The following is a 24,401-nucleotide window of genomic DNA, read 5'->3' as shown; positions in this document are numbered from 1 at the left end:
ACAGGGGGCAAGAGGACGGAGTGGCATGGACAGGAGGATGGTTGTTCAAGAAGAATAATGAAGCAAACCACAGGCAAGGCTTTTGCCGACCAGCTCTCTTCCACTCCATTCCTGCAAACACAGCTGACCTCTTAGGGAAATGCAAGCAATGACACAGGTGGACACAGGTGTGTGACTGGCATTGTCAAGTGGGAGGGAGAGGAAGGCAGGAAAGGAGCCAGGGGACAGTGAGAGCCCCGCAGCCCCCAGGCATCTCGAGCTTGGAAGAACAAGGAGAAAGCAAAGCCTTTTGCCCGTCTCTGCTCTGAAAAAATGCTATGATGGCACCAGGCAGAAGAATCCTCTGTGGCAACCTGGGGATGTGGGGAGTGGAGGCCTACCATAGCAGCTACAATCCCCCTTTCAGAGGCATCCAGGAATCGTGGGTGGTGGCCTGGCACAGAGGTCCTAGGGTCACAACCTTGGGCTGAGCAGGATGGACGGATGGATGGATGGTGGTCAATCCAGGGAGGAGGAGGGAGTGAGTTCCCCATGTGTGCCAGCAGGGGGCAGGAGTGCACACACACTTCACTCAGGCCAAGCTCAGGTCTCTAACTGGGAATTGTTTCCCAATTTGAAATCAACATGAGAACAAGGAGTAGAGCTGTGAGAGCTACAGGAAATACGGTTGCTGTTTCCTGCTGAATCCATCCTGGTTCTCGGCCCCTAGAGTCAGCTCCAGCCAGTCCAGAGTGAGGAGCTCTTTCCAAGCACACTCTGGCTGTTTTTCTGGGCCAGCAGCCCTCCCTGCCCCACTTCCCATCCTCCCTTACTACCCTCCACTGACTCTTGCTGTTTTCTTAAACTTATCCCTAAAAAACCCCAGCCTAGCCCTCGACAAGTGCTAACCTTGGACCCAGTAGCCGCCAGGAGAGAGGTCTGCACTCACAAATGTAGAAAGAGGATCACATAACGGGGAAGCTCAATGGGCGGGGGGCACCTGGACCTCTTAGTGACCCTACCACTGCTGCTGGTGGAATTCCCTGCGGTCAAGGAAGTGGCATCCAGCGGTCCTCTTAGGCCCTTGAAGCCTTCCCCCTCCACATCCCTTTTGCTTCTCAGCCCACATTCAATGGCCAAAAAAAAAAAAAAAAGCAGTTAATCTCCCTGGAGCTCTTCAGCCCTTGCTACCCCCAATCCCCCCACTCTTCCATTCAAATTCCTCAGCAAGACACGGACTTGGTTAAAGGAGAAAAGGACTTGGATCCAGAGGAAAGAAGCCTACCAAGCCGAGCGCAGGGACAGCCTGTGAATCGGAGAGTGGTCCCTACAAAAGGGAGCTCAGGAGGCTGCTCCCGTCTCAGGGCCTGTGGGGTTCACGTGCAGGGCTTGGGGGCTGGGGTGGTGTGCCATGGTGGGGATGACCACGGACCACCAACCAGTAAGACGCAATGTAAGAGAGAGAAATGGTAACTTCTTTATTGAGGTTCGAAAAGCCAACTGCCCAAGTTTGGGCCGAAGGAGTCCTGAGTTGGCAGCAGTGCTCACAAGAAAAGGTCTGGAAGCTTCACATGACCTTCAGCATGTCGAGAAAGCACAAGATGATGTGGCTGCTACATACTTAAAAGAAGAAACACAGCATTCAGCAACAATAATGGAAGTATCAGAAACAGGTCACAGGATGAAGGAACCTATGTTGGGAACTGCTCAGACAACATTGAGGACACTGTACCTCACATGTGCTTGTTTTAGGGGACTGGTTACAACTAGCCATTGTCCTAGAAAGACCCCAGGACAGTGAGGAGGTCTGGAAATGACACAGCAAAAAAGGGGGTGAAAGAGCTATCTGCAGACAAAGAAAACCCAGGAAAGATGCAGAGGGTAAGAGTTCCCAGGGCTCAGAGTCCACCCACCCTCTAGTGTCCTGCAGCCAGCCCTAAGACCCGGAGACATCAAGCAGCATAAAACCATGGGATCTGAGAGTGGGGAAGAACTTTACATGCCTTCTGGTTTACTCTCATTTATAGATAGGGAAACTAAGGCCAGAGATTTTAAGTGGTTGAGGTCGCCGAGCTAATTCAGCCCTTGACTTTCACTCCCAGTCCCTCTGCCATACAGCACTGCCTCGTAGCCTTCAAGGAGCTGTGAGTCGCCAAGGAATAAAGCATGTTCCTCCCAGCTCAAAGGGCAGCAGAAGACTCTGTGGGGAGATGTGACTGGCAAGGTGGGGGAAGAAGGAGGATTTCTGTTCAGTCTAAGAAAACAGCTTCCTAACAACCAAATCTGGCCAGCAGGGGATGGACTGCCCTTTGAGGTGTGAGCCTCCCACTCCCAGGGGGATGTTCACACAGAGGAAGGAATTCTGCTGAAGGTGGGAGATTGTCCCCTTCTAAAGCTCCATGGTTCCCCATAGAGAACGGGGTCCCCACAAAGAAGGTAGGGAGAAGGGTGAAGTCACAGTTAGGAGCTGGGTCAGTGCTGAGGGTATGAGTCAGAAAGGAGGCATGGGATAGGAACAGCCTCTCTTCCAGGCTAGGGGCTCCCAGCTCCTCACTGAAGGAAGGAAACATCCAGAAGTAAGAAACTGCAGGCCAGGGCCAGCACTGTCCTCATGCTCATGAAGAACTCAGTAAGGGCAATGACAGCTGCCATCACAGCCAGGCATAAGGAAGACCTCCTTGACCAGAGAGCCAAGTGATAAAACCCTGTAACTGACTGCCCTCCTGCAGGAAGTTTAGCGGCTGGGCCACTTCCGCAAGGGCACACTCAGCTTTCTGGCCTGCAGGCTCGAATGCTCAGCTGTCACTGCGCTGGGGACCTGACCAGATGCCCGACCAGAACACGTTCCAGGTCTCAGGCTGGCGCTCCTAGACCTGCCCAGGAACGTTCGCAGCCATCCCAGCATCCTGAGGTCCAGGGGACCCCCGCCAGACTGTCACCCCAGGCTCTGCGGCATTTCTCCCAGTCTGCATTCTGACGGTTCTCACAAGGTAGCTACCCCGCCAGCACACCTCCTCCCTCCAGACCTGAACCATCGCTAGTGGCATCCTGGCTGTGTGACGCAGCCCATCGGCTTCTGCCCAAGGAAAATGAGTTTCACTCCTCAGCCTCCACCAGGGGACGGTGAGACTAATTCACCACGTGTACTGGAAAGCTCCCTTCACCCATAGCCAAACTCTTCCTTTCGCCTGGAGCCCAGATAAGCTGGGAAGAGAGGCAGTTCATCGTTTTACAAGTTTCAGAGGTGAAAGTCACTGTCATAAAAAAAAATGTTGGCAAAAAGTCTGGAAATGATTCACACGCTGAGAAGTCTGACTGGGTAATTTCAAATTCATTCACAGCCCCATAAATCATGTGCAAGTGCGGGGTGAAGGGAGGAGCAAGAACTCCAGAGAAAAAGCAGGGTCGGGATCCCTGGGGGTCCTACGAATTCTTGGCATCGCTGGTGTTAAGCTTCTGCGGAGGGAGGGGAAGCAGGTGGGGGCGCGGAAACAATAATAGAGTTTGGCTCTAGGCTCGAAAAAAACAACAAAAGAAAAACAAAACAAAACCTTGGCACAACCCGAGCGCACGGTCCCAGAGCAGCAAGCCCCGGGTCTCCAACCCCCTCGCCCCGCCCCGCCTCCACTTCTAAGGCTTCCAAGAAAAACGTCTGAATTAAGCGGGAGGCTGGCGGGAGGAGCGGGACCGGAAGGGAGTTTGCAGCAGAACCAAGGAAATGGGATTCGCCTCTGTGTGTTGTGTGCAAGCTGAAATGGTCCCATCACTGCCCCCCTTCAAGGCCACTGACCTTTGCCAAGAAGGCGGCGTTCCTGATGGCGCCCACCATTTCTCCCCCCTTGGGGTGCACCTTGGCCACGTGCATCCACATGCGCTCCCAGGTGTGGCTGTCGATGGGGAAGCCGCTCTTGTTAACGTGAAACAGCACCCCGCCGTCTTTGTCCTCCTCTTCCGAGCCCCCGCTCGTGGCGAGGCTCACCGGCCGCGCGTGGCTGCTCCGGGACCGGGTGCCTTTGGCGCCCTTGGGGTGGGGGCAGTGGTGAGTGTCGGCGGCGGAGCCGGTCATGGTGGGGCCGGGGCGGGGCGCGGGCGCGGCGGCGGCGGGGGGCGTGTGCGCGGGCGCCGTGCGGGTCAGCGCCCCGCGGGGGAGGCCTTGTCCATGCCGCTAGCTGCCGCCGGACGCGGGAAGGGGAGCGGCGGGCGGTGCGCGGAGGCGGCGGGGCTCGCGGCTCACCGGCCGTGCCTGAAATCAGTGGAGACAGCAGACACCCAGCTAAGTGGAAGCCAGAGCAACTGAGGCGGGGGTGGGTCCGGTAGCGGCGGGGGCCTCGAGGTCTCTCCGCGTCAGCCCCCCGGCTCCCCCTGGCACGCTGACAGACCCCCAGGGATTGAATCGGGCTTCCAGCCCGGCAGTTACCTAGAAAGCTGGCTTGGAAATTGCCACAAAGCTTCGCACCCACCTAAACACCGGGAAAAACATAAAAGCAGCGTGGGGGTGCGGAGTGGACCGTGTGGCGAGAAGAAAGGCAGCTCGGGCAGCGCGAGCCAACAGGAGGTCCCCGCGAGGTTCCACGGTCCCCAGATGTGGCCGGGCGATGAGCCGCGCCAAGAACGTGCCGGCACGCGCGCGCCCGGGACTGGCGCGAGGGCGCAGCAGCAGCCTCGGCTTGCCAAGACGGCCCCGGGGCTTCCAGGAATCCCTCCCGGACCCCGGCGGGCGGGCGAGGGGGCGGCCCCGACCCCAGCCGGCGGTGGGAGCCCTCCACCCGCTTCCCGTCCCGGAGTGCCTGCCCCAGCGCCCGAGGCACCGGCTGCCCGGGGAGGGCGCGCCGCAGCTCCACGGCCCCTACCTCCGGCCGGCCGGCTTCATTGCCGCAGAGCCTCTCCCGGCGGCGGATTCTGCGGCGGCGGCGGCCGTCGCCTCATTCCATTTCCATTCGCGATGTGATTCTGTGACATATAACCGAGTCACCCGGGCAGCGCCGATGTTCCCAATGCGTCCATTGGCCGCCGCAACAAAGAGGGGCGGGTCCCGGGGCTCGGGGCTCTACAACCCCCAGCTTCGCGACGCTCTGATTGGCTTCGGGGTTCCGGGCGGGAGGGGAGAGGAGTTGGGGGAGCTGGGCGGCCACGCGAAATCCGATCGCTGTCGCGTCCTGGGAGCCGCGCGGGGCCGGGCGTTTGGCCACAGGACTTCAGACCGAGTTTCCCCCCCGGCGTCGTGGCACGGCGAGGGCTGGAAAGTGTGTAAAGCAGGTGGGAAGAAAAGCCAGCCCAGAAGTGACCAGGAGGTACTGGAGGACTCGGCGTTAGGACAGCATTCCCTGAGGGAGGGCTGGACGCAGTCGCCTGTCCCTGCTCGGGATGCGGGATGGCTCAGGCAGGGGATGTTTATATGCAGGCAAAAACTTAAATCGTTAATTAAAAAAAAAAAAATCCGCATTACAAATCCCCCTAAATTAACAAGTGGACACAGCTATGGACGCTCGGGCATTAGCCATGGTTAGTAAAGTCTTTCCGAAGCCAAGCTGATCTGTGACGCTGGAGACCCAGCCAGGTCCTGATGGCTCTGTCACAGCTGTGGAGCTAGAGGACGGGATGGAAAGATGCAGCCATGGTGAAATGGTTGGTCCTCCATTCACTACTGAAACACGTTTTCCTTAAAGTGGGAAGGTGGGGAAAGGACCAGGACTGACCCAAGGGCCCGGCTCTAAGTCCAAGCTGGTTGCTCAGCTGAACTGTGTACCCTGGGCAAGCCACTTCCCTGCCCTGGGCCTTAGCTTCTCTTTCTGAAAAGCAAACCCCTCCCTCTCCAGGTCTGTTCAGGCTCTAAGATTCTGTGATTCTCTGACTTCCTCCTGGACGCCTGGGAACATGACTGGAATAGCCTTTGTCTCTGAACTCCAGGCCAGCAGGTAACTTTGACTGGGTGAAGCAGTTGTCATAGCAATGCTAAGTGAACCTCGAATTAAGGATAGAATCGTCAAAGCACTCCTGATGACAGAATCAGCTTCTGGACTCTTCACCCTACAGTTGCCTTTAAAGGAACTGGACCTTGCCTTCCACAGGAGGGTGTATTGAGGGGCCAGCGCCAGCCGAGCCCTGGAGTACAGCTGAGCAGCCAGGACGCGTGTGAGGAGGCCTGGATTGGGGAGCTAACGCTGCACTACTGCCCGAGACAAACAGAAGCCATGCCTGGGGCTTTAGAGATTTAATAAGACAGAGGAAATAGGCGAATTCAGGAAATTATCTGAATAATTCATGTGAACAAACACACCTGAAAAAAAAATCAGGAAACTGAAAGAAAATTATCCCCTACTAGTAATTAAAAAAAAAAAAAAATTTTTTTTTTTTAGTAATTGCCTTGATTTTGCTTCCTGATGAAAAGGAAAAGTTGCCACAGAAAAATGGTTTATTTTCTTTTTTATTGTGCTTTAGATGAAGGTTTACGGAGCAAATTAGTTTCTCATTAAACAATTAATACACATAGTGTTTTGTGACATTGGCTGTAATGTGTTAGCACTCTCCCTTCTCAACATTGGGTTCCCCGTTTCCATTTGTCCAGCTTTTCTGTCCCCTCCTGACTTCACGTCCTTGCCCCTGGACTGGTGTGCCCATTTAGTCTCGTATTGTTTTATGTGCCTGTCTAATCTTTGGCTGAAGAGTAAACCTCAGGAGTGATTTCAATACTGAGTCTGGGGGCCGTACTCTTCAGGTTTCTCCAGTCTCTGTCAGGCCGATAATCTGGTCTTTTTTTTGTCAGTTTGAATTTTGTTCTACATTTTTCTCCAACTCTGTCCTGGACCCTCTATTGTGATCCCTGCCAGAGCAGTCAGTGGTGGTAGCCAGGCACTGTCTAGTATGGACTCAGTCTGATGGAGGCCATGGTAGATGTGGTCCATTAGTCCTCTGGACTAATCTTACCCTGTGTCTTTCATTTTCTTCATTCTCTCTTGCTCCAGTCAGGAGAGACCAGTGAAGTAGATGGCCACTCACAAGTTTTAAGAGCCCAGACACTACTCACCAACGTAGGATGTAGAACATTTTCTTTATAAACTGTTATGCCAATTGAGCTAGATGTTCCCTGAGACCATGGTCCCCTCAGCCCTCAACCCAATTGTTCAGTCCCTCAGGGAATTTGGATGTATCTATGAAGCTTCTTTGACTTTGCCTTGGTCAAGTTGTGCTGACTATCTTAGAGAATGGTCTATTTTCTTACCCGAAATGTTCTTCCTGCCTTATTTTTTCATTCATCCCTCAAATCTGTCCCTTTCTCCACACTTTTCCGGAGTTTCAAGTTCAGGAGACAAGGGTTTCAGTGTAAAGACCTGTATGCAGAGGATGAGAATTTGTCCTAAAAATCCCTCAGGAGAAAACAGTTCTCAAAGCTCAACTGATCAGACCAATCAGTGAACATCGAAGAAAGTTTGGCAGGTGTCCGCTTCCCTGGATTCATTTCCCAGTGTCCCTGCTCAGGCCAAGTCCAAACAACTACAGTTACCCTGCTGAAACAGGGCTTGGGTTCTGATTTCCCTGAATAAAAACCCTAGGAACCATAGTGGGTTGTTGGTTCATCTTCCAGCCTGCAGGCATCCCAGGGCTCCCAAACGGTTGAGGGGCAAAGTCCTTGTTCTAACTTTAATCTCTAATGTTCCAGTTGTCTGGTCTCCTGTCCCCCAGGAAGAAGGAACAGGAGCAGTGATAAGACATATGAAGACAGCTGCAAGATTTGGCTATCTTTCCAAAGCGGTGGTGAGGAGGCCCCTGAAGTGACCTGCAGGGTCCCGGCAGAAGATATGCAAGGCAGAGGAGCTCCTTCGTTCAGAATTTCTTTGCATTTAAGAGTTGGTCTAGTGGCATAAAGCACCAGCATTGTTCATTTCCTTGTTTATTTTGTGTTACATGACACTCAGGCCAGATGGAGTATAGGTTTTGAAAGTTCAGTTAGTTCATAAGAGTGACAAAGCCATGGATACACATGGTGGGACAGGGCCAACTTATGACTTGAACAGGGATACGTGGTAGCTAGATACTGAACCTCTGAGAGCACTCTCACTCCCATTCATTGGATAACAACAGGCACAGCAGAGAAATACAGTGGGAAGGTTTGGACAAGAACAAAACCAAAAAAACCCAACCCGTTGCCATGAGTCAATTCTGACTCATAGCAACTCATAGCCAAGGTCTGAACCGGTGCACCACCAGGGCTCCTTGGACAAGGACAGCTGGGTTCAAATACTATCCCACTGCTTAAGTGACGCTGTTAGGGTCACAAAGATAAATAAGAGAAAATCCTACGTTCCTGGGTCGTATATTTCTAACCCCAGCGTGTGCTGATGGTGCAGTTTCGGGTAAATTACTCAACGGCTTTGAGCCTTACTTTCCTCAAACTAGTTGTAATAATATCTTAGAGGGACATTGTGCTGATTCGGAAAAGTAGGCTGTGTGAAAGCACCTGCTGTGGGCTTAATTTTTTTTTTTTTTGACACATTTTTTCAGTGTCATGATCAGACTATTACATTTAGCGATCAACAGCATGGGTGCAAAAAAAAAAGTTACATGAAAACCATTTGTTGGAATACTTTACACATTCTACAGAACAGAAACTAAAGTAACCTGTTATACAGTTAGTCACAAATACAGTCCTCAAGTTTGTTGCCCAAGTTATTGTTCTTAGGTGCTGTCCAGTTGGTTCTGTCTCATAGCGAACCCATAGGACACAGTAGAACTGCCCCATAGGGTTTCCAAAGAGCCGCTGGTGAATTTGAACTGCAGACCTTTTGGTTAGCAGCCGAGCTCTTAACCACTACACCACCAGGGCCCCATTTTTTTGCCTATATGCATGAGTATTGTCTAAAACATGTCATCTTTGTAGCAGCAAGGCCCTGCCACCACTGTGCTTGGCTGAGTTCACAAATCTGTTGTAACCTGTAGCTTCCCCATCACTTCTCTGGCTCCCCTCACCTGCTAAGCTTTGTTTCCTGGCAGTCATTAAAACCTTCGGCCACTGCCATAGCTACCGCTACTGCTTCAACCGTTATGGCCACCTTGGTTTCATGGTTCGGCAAAGTATTGACCTCCACCAGCAAAGGGGCCAGAGCTTCTGCTTCCAAACTTTCCTTCCTTCATGGGTCCAAACTTTGAAGATTGATTGTTGTAATTGCTACAATCACTGTAGTTTCCACCACCGCTAAAATTGCTCCCACCAGCACCGCCAAAGCCACCTCCACCTCCTCTGTTGGTATAGCTGCCACTTCCGCCATAGCCACTTCCCTGGTTTCCATAACCCGGTCCACCACTTCCACAGCCTCTGCTTCCTCCAGACTAATCAGGACCACCTCCTCCACAACCATCATTACCAAATCCGTTATACCCATTCCCACTGCCTCCATATCCACATCATCGCGGCTGCCACCAAAGCCACCTCACCCCCTGAAGTTTCCTCCACAACCAAAGGTGTCATTGCACCAAAACCACCTCCATGGCCACCACCAAAGTTTCCAGAACCACTTTGACTTCTTTGGCTGGGTGAGGGACTGGCCATCTCTTGCTTTGACAGGGCTGGCCTTACTTCACAGTTGTGCCCATTCACAGTGTGGTATTTCTGAATGACAGTCTTATCTACAGAGTTCTGGTTGTCAAAATAACAAAAGCAAAGCCTCTCTTCTTGTCATGATTTCATTCACTTCGATCTTTCCATACTGCTCAAAAAAATCTCTTAGGTGATGTTCTTCAGTGTCTTCTTTAAGGCCTCCAACGAAGATCTTTTTCACAGTCAAGTGGGCACTTGCTCTTTGATAGTCTTCTCATGAGACAGTCTTCTTTGGTTCCACAACTCTGCCATCCACCTGTGTGGCCTTGCATTTGTGGCTGCATCCACCTCCTCCACAGTAGAATAAGTGATGAACTCAAAGCCTCTGGTGCTTGGTATAATCTCTTATTACCACACAGTCCGTGAACACCCCCTATTGCTCAGAATGGCTTCTCAGACTCTTAACTGTTGTTTCAAAGTTCAACCCTCCATTGAAGAGTTTCCGCAGCTGTTCGGGCTCTTTAGGAGACTCTGACTTAGACATGATAGCAGTGGGAAGGAAGGCTTCAACGATGCTTCCTTGGTGGTGTTCACAGGCAGAAAAGAGGCTTAATGTATTAACCAGTAAGCAACCAGTTGGCAATCAGTTGCCATCAAGCTGATTCTGACTTATGGCAACCCTGTGTGTGTCAGAGTAGTACTGTGGTCCATAGGGTTTTCAATGGCTGATTTTTCAGAAGTCCATCTCCTGGCCCATCTTCTGAGGTTCCTCTGGCGGACTCAAACTTCCAGCTTTTTGGTTAGCAGCCAAGTGTGTTAACTGTTTTCACCATCCAGGGACTTCTAATACACGTTGTCTTAGTTATCTAGTGCTGCTATAACAGAAATACCACAGTGGATGTCTTTAACAGAAATTTATTTTTCTCACATGTGAGGAGGTTAAAGTCTGAATTCAGGGTGCTGGCTCTAGGGGAAGGCTTTCTCTCTCTGTAGGCTCTGGAGAAAGGTCCTTGTCCCTTCTGAGCTTCTGCTCTTGGGCAATCTTCATGTGCTTTGAAGTCTCTCTTCCTCCATCTCTGCTTCTCTAGCTCCCTTGTTTAATCTTTTATATCTCAAAAGAGATTGACTCAAGATACACCATACGTTAACTCTATTTCATTAATATAATAAAGACAACCCATCCCCAAATGGGATTATAACCATAGGTGTAGAGGTTAGGATTTACAATACATATTTTGGGGAGACACAGTTCAATCCATAACCTTCTACCCTTTGCCCCCGCAAATTCATGTCTTTCCCACATGCAAAACATGTCTACCCTGTCACATCATCCCAAAAGTCTTAAATCAACTCCAAGTCTAAAATCTCATCTTCTGAATCATCTAAATCAAATATGGTTGAGACTTCAGGCATATTTCCATCCTGGGGCAAAATTCCTCTTCATCTGTGACCCCGTGAAATCTGGAATACAGGTTATCTGCCTCCGAAATACAAAGGTAGAACAGGCCAGGTGTAAGGTAGACATTTACATTACAAATGGGAGAAATTGGAGGAAAAGAAGGGAAAGCCCAAAACCCAGCAGAACAAATTACATTAGCTTTTTTTTTTTTTTCTCAAGGCTTGAAAATAGCCCTCTGTTCTTTCAGACCATGTAGACAAAGACCCACCCTCTAGACTCTGGGTGTTGGCCATGCTCTCTGGATTCTGGGTGGAGGGCCCTCAGCCCTGGGCTTGAGCTCTGCCTTCTAGGCCCATTGCAACAGCAACTCTTCTTCCTCAGCTTTGTGCGGCCCCATTCTCCTAGTCCATCTGAGTGTTGTCTCCAGTCCCTTGGCCCCAGCAGACCTTGTTCTGAAGCAAGGATGAAGAGCTGATTGATTATACACACACACACACACACACACACAAGGGATTTGCACAGCTGGAAAGGACTGCCTCTAGATCTCAAACAAGCTTCTGAACAAAGATGTAAATTAACCTGGCTCAGGTAGAGTGATGCAGCTTTATGGCAAAGATCAAATTAAGAGCATACTCTTCTCACCCAAGGAGCTTTGGTAGTACAGAGGTTAAGAGCTTGACTGCTAGCCAAAAGTCGGCAGTCCGAATCCATCAGCTGCTCCTTGGAAACCCTGTGCAGCAGTTCTACTCTGTCCTATACGGTTGCTATGCGTCGGAATCAACTCGATAGCAATGGGTTTTACAGGTTTAATAGTAAAAGCCTAGATTTCCTTGAAGAGATTGTTGGTGGAATTATGGATGTCAAAGGCAATTCCTGTGAGGACTCAGAAGGAAGTGAGGAGAGCTATAGAGATAATCTCTATCATTTTAGAGAATACATATGGTGCCAGCAACAGAATGTTGCTAGAAACGTGCTTTTGATGAGGCTTTAAAATGAAGTAGTGACCATGTGATTGCACAATGGAAGGGTGGTACTTTTTATGTGGTGGCATAACTTGTCTGAATTATGTTCAAATATTTGGTGGAAGGTAGAACTTGTAAGTGATGAACTTGGATATATGACTGATGAGATTTCTAAGCAAGGCCTTAAAGGGGCTGTGTAGTTTCTCCTTGCTGCGTATATTAAAATGTGAAAGAGACAGACTTAAAAATGAACTGTGCAAAATGAAAACAGAACTCCAAGATTTGGAAAATTCTGTTGTACAAACTAAAGACACGTGTCCTAAAATCTTCACCAAGGACATGGCTACACAATCTTTTGTTAAAGAGATTAAGTCTGTGACTGCTGGATCTAATCAACTGCAACAGTGAAAACTATCAGCTTAGACTGAAGAGGACAGAGAAAGAACAAAGGGAGAGGACGCTGTCTGCCTCTTGGAATTCTACAGGCAGGAAACAGACCAAAGGAGCTACATCTGTTGTCTTTCAAAAAATGAAAGGACCATCCTTGGAGCAGCTTGGAGATCAGCAGAACTGTTGTAAGGAGCACAGGAAGAAGAACCTTCCTAATTTCAAAGAGCGGGGCCACTGTTTCTTGAATCTCAACAGGTGGGGCCGCAGCCTCCTAGGTTTCAAAGATTCGGATCTTCTCAACTCAGTTCCGGAGTGTGGAACTGAAATTAAGGTGTGCTGGGGGATGGGGCTGCCACCCAAAGCTGAGGGGCTGGTGTTGCCAGGCACAACGTTTTGGTTAGCAGCCAAGCTCTTGACCTCTATACCACCAAGACTCCTTGTTTGAGAAGAATATGCTCTTAATTTGATCTTTGCCATAAAGCTGAGTCACTCTGTTTAGCTGAGCCAGGTTAATTTACATTGTCGTTTAGAAGCTTTTACTGCTTGGGGTCTAGAGGCAGTCCTTTCCAGCTGTGCAAATCCGTTGTGTGTGTGTGTCTGTGTCTGTGTGTCTGTGTATAATCACTCAGCTCTTAATCCTTGCTTCAGGTTCTGTTTTCTAGGGAAACTAAGCTAAGAGAGTTGGTTCCAGAATGGTTCTAGAAAGTAGATCCTCAAGATGGGATTTTTGGGGTTGTACCGTCCACCTTTCTAAAATCAATAGAGACCCCTTTTCTGGTAATAAAGAGTTCTTCGGTGGCACAAAGTGTTAAATATTCGACTACTAACTGAAAGATTGGTGATTCCAACACTCCCAGAGGCATCTCGAAAGAAAGGCCTGGCAATCTACTTCCAAAAGGTCACAGACTTGAACACCCCATGGAGCAGCTCTCCTCTGTACACATGGGGTCACAATGAGTTGGAATGGACTCCATGGCAACTGATTAATAGTTTCTGGTGATCCGTGGGGTGGGAATAACAGCTGGCATGCAATAGCATCACGGCCTTCACTTTTGTTTAATGGAGATGAATTGGGTGGAAAGCAAGGTGTTGTGTGATCAAGTGGCTGTGACATGTAATGAGGTACTAGATACCTTGGAAACAAAACAAAAGGCTCAGGGTAGTTAATCGCCAGCTTTTGGGATGCTCTGAAAGCCAGAGGATCCCAAAGGCAAAGAAGAACTTTGTTTCCTGCAGCAACAGGACAGACTCTGGAAATCAAGCCCAGGATCTAACTATAATGGTAAAAAAAAAAAAAGCAGAGTGCAAAAAGAGACCAAATGTGTGACGTTAACAGGCCCTCCATGTCAAAGTCAGAGCCTGGTAGGGGAAGAGGGCCACCCTGAGATCTTGGGTTATTCTTGCTAGTTGCCATCGAGTCGACTCCAACTCACGGCGACCGTATGCACAAGAGAACAAGACGCTGCCTGGTTCCGTGCCACCTTCACAATCACTGGTAGATTTTCACCCATCGTTGTGGTTGGTGTGTGGCGCTTTCCAGCCTCGGGGGCCCGTCTTCTGGCTCGATCCTGGACAACATTCTGTGTGACCCACAGGATTCTCATTGGCTCATTTCTGAAGTAGATCACCAACCAGTGCTTTCCTCCTATCCTGTCTTAGTTTGGAAGTGTCATTGAAATTGTCCACCATAGGTGACCCTGCTGGAATTTGAAATACTGATGGCATAGCTTCCAGCATCACAGTGACACAAAAGCCACCACAGTACGACAAACTGACAACAAGGGGTGGCAGCTCTTGGATAAATAGATGATTATCTTGAGGCTTCTGATTTCCTCACCTCTCCTGGCTAAAGAAGAACCCTTTCCCCATGGCTTGTTCTCCTCAAGTCCTGGCCCCACCCTCACTGCCTCCGCCAATACCCAGAGTCATGGAGTAGTACCGTCCTCACTGGAATCGAAGTTCCCACTCCAGGAAGAAAAAGCTACCCCGCAAAGTCGTTGCAGGCCATAGCTAATAGGTCCTGGCAGGGACTGTGGAAACAGGGACATTACGTTGAGGTTCTGATTTCCAGGGAAGACTACCTTTGCCAGGGTACACAGTAAGCTTCCCACTGATCTGGAAGCTGCAGCCATTCTGTCTTAGTCATCTAGTGCTGCTATAACAGAAATACCACAAGTAACTAACAGAAATTTAATCTCTCACAGTTTAGGAGGCTGGAAGTCTGAATTCAGGGCACTAGCTCCGGGGGATGGTTTTCTCTCCCTGTCAGCTCTGGGGGAAGGTCCTTGTCATCAATCTTCCCCTGGTCTAGGAGCTTCTTAGCACAGGGACCCCGGGTCCAAAGAACATGCTCTGCCTCTGATGCTTCTTTCTTGGTGGCATGAGGTCCCTCTCCTCTCTGCCTGCTTCTGTCTTTTATATCTCAAAAGAGAAGAAATCAAGATACAACCTAATCCTGTAGATTGAGTCCTGCCTCATTAACATAACTGCCTCTAATCCTGCCTCATTAACGTCATAGAGTTGGAATTTACAACACATCAGAAAATCTCTTCCAATGACAAAATAGTGGACAACCACACAATACTTCAATAATTTGTTGCAATGACCACACAGAACTCACAGACCATACTCACAGTTATGGGGTTTTTAGGGAAGTAATAGGTTACAACTCAGGATCAGGAGCAACTAAGGATATAGCTCTTCAGTCAGGACAGCTCCTTGCCCCTACCCACAGGCAGGCCTCTCCCTGGCCCTCCACCTTTTAGCCCCTTATTCCAGCCTCTGCCCTGCTCAAGCAACTGTTACAAAGCTCTTCAGCTCTGCCAATAAACTCCCAGGGGCACCCCACTCCCCCAGCCAGCCTTGGCTGGAAGGCACTTAGCTCTCTAGCTCCATGGGTGGGCAAGCCTAGCTCTGCAGACCAGTGCCCCGAGGCGCCCCATCCACCAGGAAGACCCCAGCCTGAAGGGTCTCAGGTCTCATTTGCCCAGTGAGTCGGCACACCCACTGTAACCACTGAGCATTTAACCATTATGCCACCTCGAGCTAAGACTAGCAGATATAGTCTCTTCATGTCACATGGGTTTCTGGACCTTCAGAGACTCCCTTTGTACCTTTGAATAACCCCAGTCACAAGCTTCTGTAGAAGCTACTTTAGATCTTGTCATCAGACTAGACCAGCCCAAGTCAGTCTGTCTCCATTTTCCTTTAGGACACAGAGGCCATCTTGTTAAGTTTGTTTCATTCTTGCCTTCCTAGAGTGCCTGAGAACCAAAAGGGGAGCTTTCCCACAAAACCCCTGAGTTCGTCTGAGCAACTGCTTCTCTCTCCGTGGGAATCTGTCAGGAAAGCCCCACAGAGGCCAAGTCCAAGTATTTGCAAGATGGCTGATTTCCTAGGAAGGGGGGAAGGGAGCACTGAGCCACCGTCTGCCCGGCCAAGAAAGGTCAGCTGGCTTCTCCCTGAAGGCTGTCACTGTAGGAGGAGGCAGTAATTTCACAGCAGATGATTCTCTTCTTCTCTGGGCAAAAAGTAGGTGCAATCCAAGAAAGTATTAAATTTCTGCTCCCTCTAGCCAATGTCCTCAAAGCACCTTAGAACTCTAACCCTGGTAGGAAGGGCCACCAACCAGAGCTGCTGCCAGCAGACTGTTCAGGCCCCAGGGGGGTCCTTTCCCTTCTGGCTCCCCTGGTCTTGGTCTTTTAGTTTCTCACCCCCTCCAGGCTCTTTTCTGGCACCCTTCCTTACGGGATAGGCTAGGAAAACAAACGAATCTGAAATTCAAGGTGCTTTCCCCAGAGGTAAAATTTGAAGCAGCAGGACAGTAATACTCTTTTGATCACAAGGATGTCTGGGAATTCCCCGTGATTGCCATTTAAGTCCATGCTCTCCCTGTTTTTAAGAAAAGAAAAGGGAAAAAGAGAACCTGGCTTTAAATTTCATTTCTGACACTGTATTACCTTATGCAAGTTAACTAACTTTTTAAACCTCAGTCTCTTCCCTTGTGGAATGAAAATGCAGGATAGAGAGTGTGCTCTGGGTTGTGTAGGAAGGTGGCTAAGCTTTCCCTGAGGAGAGAAAAAGGGTCCCTTGGTTGATAGTCTCCCTTAGGGCTCAATGTGAGGGAAGGAGCAGCACTGGAAATGTGCCGACAAATTACCTAACTTGTTGCAGCACTTGCCTGGGCTGTGTGAAAGATGGCAGCTGGTTCCGGGACAGGACGGTTGTCCGTGACAAGCATATATTTGAGCAGAAGAGAACTGATGAAGAAACCCACAGCCTCAGTATTATCATCATACACTATTGCTAACGTTCCTGAGAATTTTCTATGTGCCAGATGCTGTTCTAAGTGATTTTCATGCGTTTACTCATTCCCAGGCAACAGCCCTAGGAATCGGCCCTATCAATATTCCCAGTTTATAGACGAGGAGAGAGCCCTAGGTGGCACAAACAGTCTAAACTCAACTACTAGCCTAAATGTTGTTGGTTTGAACCCAGCCAGCGGCACCGTAGAAGATAGACTTGGCCATCTGCTTGCATAAAGATTACAGCCAAGAAAACCCTATGGAGCAGATCTAGTCTGTAACACATAGGGTCACCATGAGTCAGAATAAACTGGATGGCAACTGTTTTTTGTTTTGGTATAGGTAAGGAAATACAGGCATGGAAGCTAAGTAGCTTTCTTAAGGTTGCCCCATTCACTTCTCAGGGTCTTGGTTTTCTGATGGGAAGGGTGAGGGTGGAAACAGATAAACGCAAATATCAACGGGGGTCAGGCAGGTGACAGAGTAAGAGAAGGTGGCTGAGTGGGACTGTGGCAAGCTGGGCCTAAGAGGGCAGCACTTTTCAGCTTCAACGAGTTTTGGGCTGTGATGGTTAAGATCGTGTGTCAACTTGGCTGGGCCATGATTCTCAGTGTTTATATGTGATCACTCCCATGATAGAACCGACTGTGAGTAGCCAATCGGTTTAAAGGGAGTTTTCTTGCAGGTGTGGCCTGCATCTGAATATAAGCAGACGTTCTGGCTTTTTGCTCTCTCTGGATCCTATAGCAACCTCCTGTTCATCTGACCTCCAATTCTTGGAACTTGAGGTATCAACTCGTTTGCTGATCCTGGGCTTGCCAGCTCCTGCAGCTATGTGACTCAGGAGAAGGCTTGCGGTCTTGCCTGCCAATAATGGGATTCGTTGATCTTCACAGCCTGTGAGCAAGAACCCTGCTTTCCAACCTGCCAATCTTGGGTTCAACCACCCCTGCGGCTATGTGAATCAGAGAAGACTCTATTCTAATCCAGGGACTTGGGACGTTCCAGCCTCTACAATTGCCTGAGCTGTTTCTTTGATATAAATCTCTCTATGTATGTATTTATACACTTTACTGGTTTTGCTTCTCTAGAGAATCCAGCCTAAAACATTGGCCAGGTGGCTAGTGTACTCAGTGCTACAGTTTTCAAGACAAACTTGAAAGTCTTGATCTTTTTTGGGAAAGTTCAAGTTTCTTGAGTGTTAGCAATGAATTTCATCATGAGACTGTGTGCAGCCCAATTAAGACTTATCTAGGGGCAGTGTTTGACCCACGGTGTTTGGTTTGGCCCCTCTGGACTAGATGGTTTCTACACTCTTTCTCCTTCCGCCTCTCCCCTGGGCCATGACTCTGCCATCAGCAGGATTAGTATGTGCAGACTCTGAGCCCCTCCCTTCAGGAAGTTGCGTGCCAAAGTGATCCAGAGTTGTATTAAGGTATAGTAGTGCAGAGAGTACTGTGTAGACTTGGCCAAGCCATGTAACTCTGCATCTGGTTTCTTCATTTGAAAACTGGCCTATAGAAGTTCTGTAAGGATTACTAAATAAGACCTGCATGAGGAACCAAAGAATGAATTAGCTAGAGCCTTTGCTCTGTATCAAAGACATTGTGCCAAGTGCTTTCCATACGCCATTAACCAAAAAAAAAAAAAACCCATTGCCATCACGTTGATTCCCACTCATGGTGACTCCATGAGTTACAGAACAGAACTGCTCCACAGGGTTTTCTTGGCTGTAGTCTTCTTTATGGAAGCAGATTGCCGGGTCTGTCTTCTGAAGCACGGTTAGGTGGGTTTGAATTGCCAACCTTTAGATTAGCATTAGAGCACAACCCGTTCGCAGCACGCAGGGACAGCCACACATCATCAGGTATCTCAGAGTTAGGTGTTTGAGCCGCCTACATGATGCCACAGCGCTATGCTGGCTTCTTTGGCTGTAACATGCCTCAACGAAAAATGATTGGTACAGTAGTGTCACTAGGGTTGGTTTCACCCATCATGGTAACTCATGGTGTCACCCCTTATGCTAATTAGCACAATATTGTAGCTGAAACACCAGAAACGTTGACAAAATCAGCAGCTGTAAAAATGCGGCAGCAACAAAAACAATGGTACGTGCTTATAGCGCGTGCAGATGAGGCCTCCTGATTCAAAGCATCATTGTAACTGGGTGATAATGACAGCTCTGACGAGTGCATTAGAAGGTTCAAAAAGTACATTTGCACAGAGTTTTAACCTTATATTGATACATGTAAGCTGAGCTTACAAAAAATGTTTTTGTTGTTATAACTAACTACAGAGATATTTTTATAAAAATAGTAAATTTCAGGCTGAAACACTGTACAAAGATTTCTAGACAGTCATTTTGGTGTTACCCCCTCTGGCAGTGTCATTCCCACCCCCTAGTGACACCACTGTATTGGCAATTTTCTAAATGACATCACGGCTATGGCTGGGAGGTGGGGAAGTTGTCAGGAGTGAGAGCAGCAGTGATTTCACCCTGTGAGACAGGAATAGCCTCCTCCGCTCATGAGGGCTTGGGAGGCATGACTAGTAGGAACACTTGCACGAAGGCACTGAAGGTTCCACTCAATACTTAGAGGCTGTGTGTAAAACTCCAGTGGGCCCACTTTTAGTTGCAGCTGATGACCGTTGACAAGTCTCCAGACCGCCCCCCCATATTCTCAGCGAAGTCCCCACGTGGGGTTTCATTTACTGCACTGCAGACTGAAGATCATCCTTCACCAGGGCCTTTATCAGTGTGTTGTTTTGGCTGCTGGTTTTCTTTAATAAAGGAGAGCGGATTATTTGTGTTCCAAGGCCAGGACTCAAGGCAGCTGTTTGCCAGCTCTGAGGAAGCCAGAGCCGGGTCCTCTGGGGCCAGACTAGAGGGGAGTCGCCAATGAGGAGAATGAAAATGGAGGAGGCAAAACACACTTTTGTCCAGGTCTTGTTGGGGAGCAGCTCAGTGGGGCAGGGGTGACCTGGAGAGAACTTTGATCAGGAGAAGAATGAGTGGGTTAAAGGTCAGCTGAGGGAGGAAGGAAAGTGAGACATAAATTGGCAAGGGCATCAGAGAAGGGTAGGTTGGTGTAAAATTGATGGCATGGAGTGGCGTCTGGCTTCTCTAACTTCACAGGGAGGAAGGGCAATTAAGATCAACAGCCCAAGGCTGGTTCCTATGAGGCAGAGCTCAGATATACCTCCACCCTCCAAACTTTTTACCAGTTTTGACACAAACCATTGCTCCCACGGCCACATAGAACTCACAGACCATACTCACAGTTATTGGATTTATTAGGGAAGTTGTTGTTAGGTGCTGTCGAGTTGGTTCCAACTCATAGCCATGCTATGCACAACAGAATGAAACACTGCCCGGTCCTGCGCCATCCTTACAATCGTTGTTATGCTTGAGCTCACTGTTGCAGCCACTGTGACAATCCACCTCGTTGAGGATCTTCCTCTTTTCCGCTGACCCTGTACTCTGCCAAGCATGATGTCCTTCTCCAGGGACTGATCCCTCCTGACAACATGTCCAAAGTATGTAAGATGCAGCCCTGCCATCCTTGCTTCTAAGACAGATCTGTTCGTTCTTTTGGCAGTCCATGGTATATTCAATATTCTTTACCAACACCACAATTCAAAGGCATCAATTCTTCTTTGGTCTTCTTTATTCATTGTCCAGCTTTCACATGCATATGATGCAATTGAAAATATCATGGCTTGGGTCAGGCGCACCTTGGTCTTCAAGGTGACATCCGTGTTCTTCAACACTTTAAAGAGGTCCTTTACAGCAGATTTACCCAATGCAATGCATCTTTTGACTTCTTGACTGCTGCTTCCATGGCTGTTGATTGTGGATCCAAGTCAAATGAAATCCTTGACAACTTCAACCTTTTCTCCATTTATCATGATGTTGCTTATTGGTCCAGTTGTGAGGATTTTTGTTTTCTTTATGTTGAGGTCTAATCCATACTGAAGGCTGTCTTTGATCTTCATTAGGAACTGTTTCAAGTCCTCCTCACTTTCAGCAAGCAAGGTTGTGTCATCTGCATAACACAGGTTGTTAATGAGTCTTCCTCCAATCCTGGTGCCCCATTATTCTTTTTATAGTCCAGCTTCTCAGATTATTTTCTCAGCACACAGATTGAGTAGGTATGGTGAAAGAATACAACCCTGACACACACACCTTTTCCTGACTTTAAACCAATCCCCGTGTACCCCCTTGTTCTGTCCTAACAACTGCCTCTTGATCTACATCAGAGCAAGCACCTGGTATATTGGTTAAGGTAATGTTACATGCTATAACAAGTAGACCCTGAACTCTCAGTGGCTTAATTCAATAGGAGCTCATTCACTTCTCATGCCAAGTCTAATGGAGCTGGGCAGCTGCTCTGTTCCATGCAGTCACTCAGAGTGCCAGAAACCTGTAATCTCCGAGGTGTGGCTCCCCAGGCACCCTAGGGCTGTGACATCCAGGTGACACACAAAATGAGAGGAAGAGAGGAGGGCTACAAGTGAGGCTTCTGTAGGCCAGGACAGGGATGGCATCAATTCTACCCCATTCCATTGGCCAGAACTCAGTCACATGCCACAGGGAGCCTGGGAACAATGGCCCAGAGGAAGTGAGGGTCCTGGGGTCATCTTTGCTGGCTAGGCTGCCTTCTCCCCATCTCAGGCCCCAACACCCATGGCAGCTACACTCTCTGGGACAGGCACCGGGACCACTGCCCGCACACAGGGCTCGCTCCTCACCTGTCCTGTTCTCTGACTTTCTGTAGTTACTTTTCCTTCTTCCTGTCTTCTCTTCAATGGCCCCGACCTCTGTTGAACTTCTGCGGTTGGAGAAAAGTTAATTGTTTGGCTACTGAGCTTTGGTGGAGAGGTGCTGCAAGGTTCAGTGACAGAGATGGGGGAGGGATGCTGGGGGAGAAGGCTTCCAGGGAGGAGAGCCCTGGCCACCTTCACCTGCCTCCTGTGATACCAAGACCCAAAACCAAACCCATTGTTTTCCATTGATTCCAGCTCATAGTGACCCTTAAACCAAGCCCATCGCCATCGAGTCAATTTCGACTGATAGCAACCCCACAGAGGGCACAATCCCAGGCAGCCAGGCTCCCAAGAGAGGGCTCTTGTCCCCTGACCAGCAGGATCCGCCTAGGAAGGTGTTGGAAATGCAGATTCCCAGCCCCACCCTAGACCTGCAGAATCAGAAACAGGGTGGGTAAGTGCTGCAACTAGCCCTTCAGGTAACCGGACCCACACTCAGGCGTGAAAATGCCTTCAGGGCGAGCATGCAGGTGGGAAAGTACTTCCTACTGCCCCAGGTGGCCACGGAGTGAAGAAAAGTCAGCCTGGAGCTTCTGGGGCACACTGGGAACTGTGAAGTCAGGCTGCTAACAGGGGGATTAGGAAGGGGTTTTGGGAAGGCACTAGAAGTCCACAGAGCCCAGCAGGGGCTCACCCAGCTCTGCCTCAAGGGCAGTGTTCTGGGCTCGAACTAGAGGCCAGCCCAGAACCACACCCAGAGCTGTTTCCAGAAGGGCAACCCAACTGCATTTACGTTTCATGGGAACCAGGCCTACCCAGCTAGAAGGGGCCCCCATGGTTGGAGTCAGGCTCCAAAATGCCACCATCACCGTCAGTGGTACCAGGAGGAGCAGAGTCCTCGTCCTCCAAGGGAGAGCAAGGAATTCCAGCTGGGATCCTTCCACCTTGGCTCTGAGGCCCCTGTGCTCATCGAGCTTTGCCCTCCCTGGGCCTCTTTCAGAGTCCCTGGCTGGTGCAAATGGTTTACATGTTTATCTAAGAACTGGAAGTTTGGAGGTTTGAATCCACTCAGAGGTGCCTTGGAGGAAAGGCCTGATGATCTACTTCTGGGGAAAAAAAAAATCAGCCATTAAAAATCCCGTGGAGCACAGTTTTACTCTGACACACCTGGGGTCTCTATGAATCAGATCCAACTCAGTGGCAGCTTTTTGCTCTGGGCCTCTGTCAGGAACTTAGGCACCTTTGGGGCTGGGGGAGGCCAGCAGGAAAGAAAGAAAACGAGACCACCCCCCAGGCATGACCTGTGTCATTAGGCATCCCAGCGTTGGGGTGGTGATGGAGGTGGCACCTGAGCTCAGCAAAGAGGTGTCCAGAGACAAAGGCCGCCTGCTTTCTCCCTGGCCCTCTGTCCTCAGACACAAGGAGGAGAAGGCGCGGATCTCCCCGGGCCTGGTCCGCTTATCACTTTTTGTGGAAGGGGCTGGCAGCCGCAGGATTCCCAGGAACTTGCCCAGCTTGCTGGGCGGGCTGCCATCCTGACATCTGGCTTGTCCTGACTGTGTACTGGAGACCTGGCCTCGGAGGAGGAAGGGCATGGGAACCAGCGTTTGCTGGGTGTGGGAAGCAAAATTTTAGTCTCTGTCTCAATCCCCGCCACTCTCACCTAATTCCCCATATGCAGATGGAAAATCCAGCTCAGAGAGGTTAGTAACCTGCCCAAAGTCACACAGCAAAAGTTTAATCTAAGATCTAACACCAAAGCCTTGCTGTCTCCCTCACACCCACCTCAGAACCCCTGCTGAATTGGTTATCGTGCCAGGTGGTTTCTCACACCCAGAACCCCTAGGGCCCGAGGAGAGAGCCTCCTGGCTTACCTGGCCACGCTCTGCACCCAGGCCCCTTGTTGGTGGCCCAAAAGCAGCTCTGACAAGGGTGGGAGAGTGCTGGGAGGAGTGCTGAAGCACAGAAATCGGCCTGCCTGTCAGAGAAAAGTAGGAAGAGCAACCCAGGAGCCGCACAGAGGCGGGGAAAACCTGAAGCATGTACCTTTGCAATTACGTCCCTCTTTTGAAACCACAACAGTAAGGAGATCGTACTGTTGGGGTCCCAAGCTGCCTGGCTCCTCCCTTTGGCCAAGGATTTTGGGAAGTCACGGGAAGGAGAATTTCACGTTTATGTGGCGTCTTACAGCTGCTGTTACCCGCGTGGCTGCACTGGGTGTTCACAACGGCGTTCAAAGTAGACAAGAATGATTATCTTCATTTCACAGATGAAAAATCGAGTCTAAGAGAGGTTAGACTTCTCCAAAGCCTTACTCTTTCTCAGTGGCAGAGCCTGGATTAGCACCTGGGTGCTCTAACTTAAATTCGGGGCTCTTCCAGCTGTATCGGTGGCTTTTAAACGGTGTTCCTGACGGAGTATCCTTAGAGAGGAAGGGGGTCCTGGCTTCCCCGAAGCCCACTAAGACCACAGCAGCTCCCCAACCTGGAACAAGGCTACTGTCCGGAGGGTGCCCACCTCCGCCCTCAGTGCCTCCCAGCGGTGGGGGTGGTGGGGGTGGTGCAGAGCCTGGGATTTGGGGGGAAGGGGGCACATGCTCAGATCTTGTAGAGAAGACGCAGATGGGTTCTCTGAGCAGCACCGCTGTCGTGAGCCCCAGGCGTAAGTTCTGAGCCAGCTCAGCCAGCCTGGTGTTCCCCAGGCCCCTCACTGTTCTTCTGGGTCCACCAGGTGTGCCACAGCCCTCTCAGGGAACAAGACACTCAAAACTAGGATATTTTTCTTTCTTTCTTTCTTTCTTTCTTTTTTTATTGTGCTTTAAGTGAAAGTTTACAAGTCAAGTCAGTCTCTCATACAAAAACTTGCATACACCTTGCTATGCTGTGGCTGCTAACCAAAAGGTTGGCAGTTCGAATCTATCAGGCACTCCTTGGGAACTCTATGGGGCACTTCTACTCTGTCCTATAGTGCCGCCGTGAGTCGGAGGCGACTCGAAGGCAATGAGTTTTTTTATGGGTTAGATACTTCTAGTTGCTCTCACCCTAATGAGACAGCACACTCCTCCTCTC

General features: G+C 49.8%; 1 protein-coding gene and 1 pseudogene across 4 annotated transcripts in view; both read right to left on the bottom strand.

Annotated features, from left to right (window-relative positions):
• The window catches only part of VASH2 (vasohibin 2), a 50,583-nt gene extending 46,500 nt beyond the window's left edge, over nucleotides 1-4,083 (bottom strand). For all 4 annotated transcript variants that reach the window (XM_049868361.1, XM_049868362.1, XM_049868363.1 and 1 more), the window contains exon 1: nucleotides 3,770-4,083. In XM_049868361.1, coding sequence (XP_049724318.1) covers nucleotides 3,770-4,045 — 276 coding nt within the window. In that variant the 5' untranslated portion in view covers nucleotides 4,046-4,083. The remainder of the gene's footprint in view (nucleotides 1-3,769) is intronic.
• Nucleotides 4,084-8,970: 4,887 nt separating this feature from the next.
• On the bottom strand, nucleotides 8,971-10,055 carry LOC126066916 (heterogeneous nuclear ribonucleoprotein A1-like; annotated as a pseudogene).
• Nucleotides 10,056-24,401: the final 14,346 nt, after the last annotated feature.

This window comes from Elephas maximus, chromosome 24 (genome assembly GCF_024166365.1).
Source record: "Elephas maximus indicus isolate mEleMax1 chromosome 24, mEleMax1 primary haplotype, whole genome shotgun sequence".
Taxonomy (NCBI): Eukaryota; Metazoa; Chordata; class Mammalia; order Proboscidea; family Elephantidae; genus Elephas; species Elephas maximus.
Note: the sequence above shows the minus strand (reverse complement) of the source record. Positions and strands in the feature narration are given on the sequence as shown.